The 9,407-nt window shown below is 40.5% G+C and overlaps 1 protein-coding gene across 3 annotated transcripts in view; it reads right to left on the bottom strand.

Moving 5' to 3' along the window:
* Positions 1-9,407, bottom strand: part of DENND1B (DENN domain containing 1B) — a 250,682-nt gene that overhangs the window by 7,827 nt on the left and 233,448 nt on the right. For all 3 annotated transcript variants that reach the window (XM_082833223.1, XM_082833224.1, XM_082833225.1), the window contains 2 exons: positions 1,238-1,317; positions 56-272 (listed from right to left, as the gene is read on the bottom strand). In XM_082833223.1, coding sequence (XP_082689349.1) covers positions 56-272; positions 1,238-1,317 — 297 coding nt within the window. The remainder of the gene's footprint in view (positions 1-55; positions 273-1,237; positions 1,318-9,407) is intronic.

The following is a 9,407-nucleotide window of genomic DNA, read 5'->3' as shown; positions in this document are numbered from 1 at the left end:
ACAGTGAGTGCGAGAAACTGTTCATTTAATTTTACCAGTTGGAAAATCGACTCACCGTGGGCTTGTAATCAATGTCGTCCATCGACCTAAAGAAGTCCAGGCTCCTGGCCGCTGCCAGCTTCCCCTGGTCCTGGCTGTGCGTGCTCAGCGTGTCCAGGATCTCGCCCAGCAAGTCCATCTCACCCGAGGAAGGGGCCTGTGCTCTGGCTTCAAGAGAGTCGTCACTTTCGTAGAAATAAGCAGACGCTTCTTCTCCGTCTTCAGAGGACAACCTGAAGAAAAAGAAAACACGCACTGGTGATTACGTGACCGCGAATGCTACTTACAAGCAACCTCTCACCAGAGACCGTCAACTAAGGTGGGAGTTTTAAAACCAACGTAATATTTCTGTAGACCAGCAAAGTGGATAATTGGTTCATGGCCAAATTCTTTGTAGTGATGTACACACCGATTCAAATGCTGGAAATCTTGAGTATGTGCACTGAGAGCAAACAAACGTTTATGGCTCCTTATCAATCCGGAAGCACAAGCGGGGCTTCTCACAGTCTAATCCTGGGGAATTTGGGACATTAGCCTTAGAAATATCAGGTTCCCAGAATACCTGGGAAGTTTGCTATACTCCAAGTTCACTTTCAGTATTTTTATATGGTTTTCCTTTTATTTGTTTATTCACTTGTCTTATATAAACAAAGATATACTTAATGCAGAAAAAAGAATGTTGATGCTGTCATCCCAAAATATCTTAAAATTGTTTTAAAAGTTCAACATATAGTATTATTGTTTCCCTTGTTTTATGTTAAAATTAATTTTTAACATTTTGCGTTAAACTCTCCTCTTCTGATACCACCATGGAGTTAGGTCCCGCCCCTCGCCTATCTGGTTTGTTTCTATTGACTACTCTCACCGTTCCTGATATCTACCTGGCCCTCTTCAGGAGGAGCGTAGGAGTCTAACTTAGTGAGTGGGCTTCTGTTTCCCCTTTAACACTATCCCAGGTATTGCTGCAGACGTTACTGCTTCCCAAGAACAAGTTATTTCAGGTCTATCTTGCTTTCCCATCTCAAGATTCGTCCCCCGTGAGACTCCAATTAGCGCTGGTTCCTCCTGCTGAAAAATATACCACAAGGGAGTAAAACCTGATCTCTGGGAGTGCACGTTCTTTGACATCTCTCTTGTAACCTAAAGCTTCTGCCGCTGAGCCGCATCGCGTAACAGAACAGGAGACCCCGCGACTTACTTGCTGGCTCTTTCTGCGTCCTCATCATTGTCATCGCACAGAACACCATCCAGGCTCTGAAGAGTCCTTCTTAGGCGCGGCTACAGAGAGAGATCGACACACTGGCGTTAAGTCGTTAAGGTACGTCTCTTCCATAAATTTTAACCGACAATTTGATCTGACAAGGAATACTTTTTAAAGAAATATGCATTCAGGGGTTGTGAATACTAGCCAGTAACTTGACTAGCTGGGCAGGAAGAAGGGGAGGATATCAGACAACATTTACCTCAACGCTTACATCTCAAACCAGTCAACAAAAAACAAATCAGTGGGCTGAGTCTATAAACACTCTGCCTGCTCTCCCAGTCTGTCGGTCCCCGATTTAGGAATCCCTGACTTACAGTCAATCACTTCACCAAGCACTTAGCCCCCAGTTTCAATAATAATCAATACTTGCAATCTTGTTGCTTTTATCCCTTACCCACACTCTCCCTCACACCAAGTACTTTAAGGCAATGCTTCTCAATCATTAAAGTGCATGTACATCTCTTGGAGTTTGGTACAGGTTCTGATTCTAACACGCTCTTAGGTGAGGCTGCTCTTGGGTCTCAAGGTAACAAATCCTAGACAATGCATCATTTCACCTGTAAATACTTCACTATGTAGCTTTAACAGACAGATTTTTTTAACACAACCAAATATCATCATCATACATAACGAATTAATAATTATTCTCTAATATCTCATATTCCCTTACTGCCCCCAAAATATTTGAGTGAGTTTATCTGGACCAGAATCTCAACAGGGTAGCACTGGATTTGGCTGACATGTCCCTCGTCTCAGAGGACGATCCCTTCCACCTTCCCCCCCTCCATGCCACCTGTGTCCTTTAACGTGTTATTTTACCCTCCTTTCCTATAAACTGGCAATTACATCTGGAGCTTGGTTAGCTTCAGGTGCTGGGTCTTCCCTCTGTTTTTGGCAAGAATTCCCACAGGTGTTGATGTGTTTCTCAGTGCATCACATCTGGAGGCACCTGGTGATCAGATGTCTCACTTTGGGTGGTACTAAGACTGATTAATGGCTTCAGGTGTGGTTGGGCAGTGCATCCACTACAAACTTTATCAGCCTTTCACCTGATGGTTTTAGCATCCTATAGTAACCGCTGGCTAAATCCATTATTTCAGTAGGCACTTCAAAATTATGCTTTTCAAAAGCATTTCCTTTATATTTATTTGTTGGCATTCCATAAAGAACTGTCTTATTAACTATGTGGCTATCCTGAAATACAATGTGTACCAGAAAAATAGGATAATTCCTTCCTTTTATTTAACAGTTTTTAGAGTAATGCGCTAATCTAACAGTCTATAAAGGTGAGCCAGGAGGGGCCTTTAAAAATTATCATTTGTATATATTTGATATGGCTCATCACCCCATCAGGGTTACTACTCTTCTTGAGGTTCAATCTGTCCCAGTTTTGAACTACACTGCGATTATGTTTTTTAAGTAGTTATCTTTTACAGATTTATCTCAAAATATCTGCAGGGTTAAATGATATGCTATCGGGTATTTACTTCAAATTAATCCAGAGGTGGGGAGGGATCATGGGTAGGGCTGGCACAGAAATAAGATTGGCCGTAAGCTGATAATTGTTGAAGATGTATGCAAGGTACCTGGGAATTCATATAAGCTTCTCTTTACTTTTGCATGTTTGAATCATGTTAAGTGTTCATTCCACAAGAAAATAAAAAACTTTTACAGTTTTTGTTATGGACCAAGATGGCAGAGTAGGAAGACCCTGCATTCGCCACGCCATGAACACGCCTTATGCCATGAACATGCCTCAGCCCACGGACACGCCTCTCCCCAAGGACATGCCTCAGCCCACGGACACGCCTCACCCCATGAACAAACCAAAACTATAACTACACAGAGTGACCCATCTGAGGACGACGTGAAGACCAGCAGAGCAGCTCCTCTACGATGAAGGATATAAAGAAACACACACTGAAACAGGTCAGAGGGACAGAGACCATCGAGTCAGGACCCACACCCTCCATGCGGTGACCTGCCCTCCCTCAGGAGCGAGGGGTCAGGGCCCCATATGGGGGCACCCCAGCCCGGGGGACCTTCACTAGGCAGGGGAGCCCCCTAACATTTAACTGACACCCAGTGTGGCTTACATCTGGGAGAGCCACGGGACTCTGGAGAACCGAGACTGTGCTCTTGAAGGGCTTCTGCACAGACTCACTAGCTCTGAGTCTTGATGCAGAGGCAGCAGTTGGAAAAGCACCTGGTCATATGTGAAGGAGAAGATTCAACTGACTAGCTTCAGGGCAGGTGCTGAGGGGCAGAGGTCTGTTAGAACTTTCTTCAGGACCGAAGTGCTGGTGGACACCCTTTTTTAAATTATTCTTCTCTCTCTACCTAGCTGGCCCGGCACTGGCAGCTGCCACTTCTGACATTCTCCATCTGTCTTGTGAGCACCGCAGTCCTGACCCAGCGTTCTCCAGCCGCATCCAACCTGCCCATCCTGGCCACTGCCCCTCCAAAGCGGCTCCTGTCCTGCCACACCTGGCAGGTAGACTTGCCAGGGTCCAGCATCCCCTAAAGAGGCTCCCGCCCTGAGCGGCCAGCCCTACCCACCAGTACACCTGCAACTGAGCGGCTGAGCCCTGCAGCCAGCCACACCAAGGGCCAGGGTGCCTGCAGCAGTTACAACCAGCCGGGCCTGGAACCAACTTGCCCACCAGTGGACCCAGAGCAGTTGTGACTGGGTGGGCCTTCCAGCCAGTGGGCAACCTTGGTGCCACCGCAGCAGGAGGACACATAGCCCACAGAGGGGGACACCCCTGGAGCATCTGACTCTGGTGACCAGGAGGGATTGCTCTTCTGGGGCCCATGAGAAACCACCTACATAAGCCACTCCTTCAAGATGGAGAGATGCAGCCCATCTACCCAACACACAGAAACTATACAGAGAGCGAGGCAAAGTGAGGAGACAGAGGGATGTGCTCGAAAAGAAAGAATAAGACAAAAGCTCAGAAAAAGAAACGAAATGGAAATAAGTAATCTGCTAAAGAGTTCAAACTAATGATCATAAATGTGCCCAATGAACTCATGAGAAGATAAACAGTGAGAACTTCAATAATGAATTACAAAATATAAAAAAGAACCAAGCAGAGCTGAAGAATACAATAAATGAAATAAAAAAATACACTAGATGGTATCAACAGCAGATCAGATGAAGCAGAAGAATGGATGGATCAGTGATCTGGAAGACAGGGTGGTGGAAATCACCCAAAAGGAACAGCAAAAAAGAAAAATGAATTTTAAAAAGAGATACTTTAAGGGATCCTAGGGACAAATCAAGCACACTAATATTCACATTATCGGAGTCCCAGAAGGAGAAGAGGCAGAGAAAGGGACAGAAAACTTATTTGAAGAAATAGTGGCTGAAAACTTTCCTAACCAGGTGAAGGAAACAGACATCCAAGTCCAGGAAACAGAGTCCCAAACAGGATGAGCCCAAAGAGACCCAAACCAAGACACAGTGTAATTAAAATGATAAAAGTTAAAGAGAGAATCTTAAAGGCAGCAAGAGAGGAAAAAAACTAGTTACATAGAAGGAAATCTCCATAAGACTATAAGCTGCTTTCACAGCAGAAAATTTATAGGCCAGAAGGAACTGGTATGATATATTCAAAGTGCTGATAGAAAAAAACCCAAAAAGCAAAAAAAAAAAACGCTTAAAAGCCAAGAATACTCTACCTGGTAAGGTTATCATTTATAATTAAAGTAGCAGTAAAGTTTCCCAGACTAACAGAAGCTAAAGAAACTCATCACCAGTAAACTAACCATACAAAAAAATGTTAAAGGGACTTCTTTAGGCAGAAAAGGCCAAAATTAGAAATAAGGAAATATATTTAAAAAATCTCATAAACATATAGTAAACATAGTGAGTGTATCAACCACTTACAAAGCAAGTGTGAAGGTTAAAAGATAAAAGTAGTAAAGTCAACCGTTGTAACTATAATAAGTAGTTAAGAGATGCACAAAATAAAAAGATGATGTAAAATGTGATGTCAAAAAGGTGTGCTGGGAGATAAAAATACAGTGTTTTAAGAAGGTTTGGACTTAAGTAACCATCAACTTAAAACAGACTGCTATATACATAGGTTGTTATACATGAACTTCATGGTAACCACAAACCAAAAACCTATAATAGACACATAGACCCAAAATTAACACAAAAGAAAATCATCAAACCACAGAGAAGAGACTAAGAAGAAGAAAAGAACACAGAAGGACTGCAAAACAAACCACAAAACAGTTAACAAAATGGCAATAAGTAATACCTATTAATAATCACTTAAAATGTAAAGGCCTAAATGTTCCAATCAAAAGACACAGAGTGGCTGAACTAATGAAAAAGCAAGGCCCATCTATATACAGCCTACAAGAGATTCACTCAAATATGAAAACACACACAGACTAAAAGTGAAGGACTGGAAAAAGATATTCCATGCAAGTGGAAACAAAAGAAATCAGGGGTAACAACACTCATATCAGACAAAATAGACTCAAAGACTGTAACAAAAGAGGGCACATTGCATAATGATAAAGGGGTCAATCCAAAGAGATAATATAACAGTTGCAAATATTTGTGCACCCTGGCTCCCTGAATTCAGACTGTACTACAAAGCTACAGTAATCAAAACAGTACGGCAGCTGTCTATAAGAGACCCACTTCAGACCTAGGGACACATACAGACTGAAAGTGAGGGGATGGAAAAAGATATTCCATGCAAATGGAAATCAAAAGAACACTGGAGTAGCAATTCTCATATCAGAAAAAACAGACTTTAAAAACAAAGACTATTACAAGAGACAAAGAAGGACACTACATAATGATCAAGGGATCAATCCAAGAAAAAGATATAACAATTGTAAATATTTATGCACCCAACATAGGAGCACCTCAATACATAAGGCAAATACTAACAGCCATAAAAGGGGAAATCGACAGTGACACAGTCATACTAGGGGACTTTAACACCCCACTTTCACCAATGGACAGATCATCCAAAATGAAAATAATTAAGGAAACACAAGCTTTAATTGATACATTAAACAAGATGGACTTAATTGATATTTATAGGACATTCCATCCAAAAACAACAGAATACACATTTTTCTCAAGTGCTCATGGAACATTCTCCAGGATAGATAATATCCTGGGTCATAAATCAAGCCTTGGTAAATTTAAGAAAATTGAAATCATATCAAATATCTTTCCTGACCACAATGCTATGAGACTAGATATCAACTACAGGAAGAAATCTGTAAAAAATACAAACACATGAAGGCTAAACAATACACTACTTAATAACCAAGAGGTCACTGAGGAAATCAAAAAATACCTAGAAACAAATGACAATGAAAACACGACGACCCAAAACCTATGGGATGCAGCAAAAGCAGTTCTAAGAGGGAAGTTTATAACAATACAATCCTACCTTAAGAAACAAGAAACATCTCAAATAAACAACCTAACCTTACACCTAAAGCAATTAGAGAAGGAAGAACAAAAAACCCCAAAAGTTAGCAGAAGGAAAGAAATCATAAAGATCAGATCAGAAATAAGTGAAAAAGAAATGAAGGAAACGATAGCAAAGATCAATAAAACTAAAACCTGGTTCTTTGAGAAGATGAACAAAATTGATAAACCATCAGCCAGACTCATCAAGCAAAAAAGAGAGAAGACTCAAATCAATAGAACTAGAAATGAAAAAGGAGAAGTAACAACTGACACTGCAAAAATACAAAGGATCATGAGAGATTACTACAAGCAACTATATGCCAATAAAATGGACAAATTCTTAGAAAAGCACAACCTTCCGAGACTGAACCAGGAAGAAATAGAAAATATAAACAGACCAATCACAAGCACTGAAATTGACACTGTGATTTAAAATCTTCCAACAAGTAAAAGCCCAGGACCAGACGGCTTCACAGGCGAATTCCATCAAACATTTAGAGAAGAGCTAACACCTATCCTTCTCAAACTCTTCAAAAATATAGCCGAGGGAGGCACACTCCCAAACTCATTCTATGAGGCCACCATCATCCTGATACCAAAACCAGACAAGGATGTCACAAAGAAAGAAAACTACAGGCCAATATTGCTTATGAACATAGATACAAAAATCCTCAACAAAATACTAGCAAACAGAATGCAACAGCACATTAAAGGAGTCATACACCATGATCAAGTGGGGTTTATCCCAGGAATGCAAGGATTCTTCAATATATGCAAATCAATCAATGTGAGACACCATGTTAACAAACTGAAGAATAAAAACCATATGATCATCTCAATAGATTCAGAAAAGCTTTCGACAAAATTCAACACCCATTTATGATAAAAACCCTCCAGAAAGTAGGCATAGAGGGAACTTACCTCAACATAATAAAGGCCGTATATGACAAACCCACAGCGAACATTGTCCTCAATGGTGAAAAAATGAAACCACTTCCAGTAAGATCAGGAACAAGACAAGGTTGCCCACTCTCACCACTATTATTCAACATAGTTTTGGAGGTTTTAGCCACAGCAGTCAGAGAAGAAAAAGAAATACAAATCAGAAAAGAAGAAGTAAAGCTGTCACTGTATGCAGATGACACGATACTATACAAAGAGAATCCTAAAGATGCTACCAGAAAACTAGAGCTAATCAATGAATTTGGTAAAGTAGCAGGATACAAAACGCACAGAAATCTCTTGCATTCCTATGCACTAATGAAAAATCCGAAAGTGAAATTAAGGAAACACTCCCATTTACCATTGCAACAAAAAGAATGAAATACCTAGGAATAAACCTACCAAGGGAGACAAAAGACCTCTATGCAGAAAACTATAAGACACTGACGAAAGAAATTAAAGATGATAGAAATAGATGGAGAGATATACCATGTTCTTGGATTGGAAGAATCAACACTGTGAAAATGACTATACTACCCAAAGCAATCTACAGATTCAATGCAATCCCTATCAAACTACCAATGGCATTTTTCACAGAATTGTAACAAAAAATGTCACAATCTGTATGGAAACACAAAAGACCCCGAATAGCCAAAGCAATCTTGAGAAAGAAAAACGGAGCTGGAGGAATCAGGCTCCCTGACTTCAGACTATACTACCAAGCTACTGTAATGAAGACAGTATGGTACTGGTACAAAAACAGAAATATAGATCAATGGAACAGGATAGAAAGCCCAGAGATAAACCCATGCACATATGGTTATGGTCACCTTATCTTTGATAAAGGAGGCAAGGATATACAGTGGAGAAAAGACAGCCTCTTCAATAAGTGGTGCTGGGAAAACTGGACAGCTACATGTAAAAGAATGAAATTAGAACACTCCCTAAGACTACACAGAAATAAACTCAAAATGGATTAAAGACCTAAATGTAAGTCCCAACACTATCAAACTCTTAGAGGAAAACATAGGCAGAACACTCTATGACATAAATCACAGCAAGATCCTTTTTGACCCACCTCCTAGAGAAATAGAAATAAAAACAAAAGATAAACAAATGGGACCTAATGAAACTTAAAAGCTTTTGCACAGTAAAGGAAACCATAAACAAGATGAAAAGACAACCCTCAGAACGGGAGAAAGTATTTGCAAATGAAGCAACTGACAAAGGATTAATCTCCAAAATATAGAAGCAGCTCATGCGGCTCAATATCAAAAAACCAAACAACCCAATCCAAAAATGGGCAGAAGAACTAAACAGACATTTCTCCCAAGAAGCTATACAGATTGCCAACAAACATATGAAAGAATGCTCAACATCACTAATCGTTATTGAAATGCAAATCAAAACTACAATGAGATATCATCTCACACCAGTCAGAATGGCCATCATCAAAAATCTACAAACAATAAATGCTGAAGAGGGTGTGTTGAAAAGGGAATCCTCTTGCACTGTTGGTGGGAATGTACATTGATACAGCCACTATGGAGAACAGTATGGAGGTTCCTTAAAAAACTAAAAATAAAACTACCATACAACACAGCAATCCCACTACTGGGCATATACCCTGAGAAAACCATAATTCAAAAAGAGTCATGTTCCACAGTGTTCATTGCAGCTCTATTTACAATAGCCAGGACATGGAAG

The sequence above is a fragment of the Leucopleurus acutus genome (assembly GCF_964270905.1).
Source record: "Leucopleurus acutus genome assembly, chromosome: 2".
NCBI lineage: Eukaryota > Metazoa > Chordata > Mammalia > Artiodactyla > Delphinidae > Leucopleurus > Leucopleurus acutus.
This window is presented reverse-complemented; position numbering and strand designations above follow the sequence as displayed.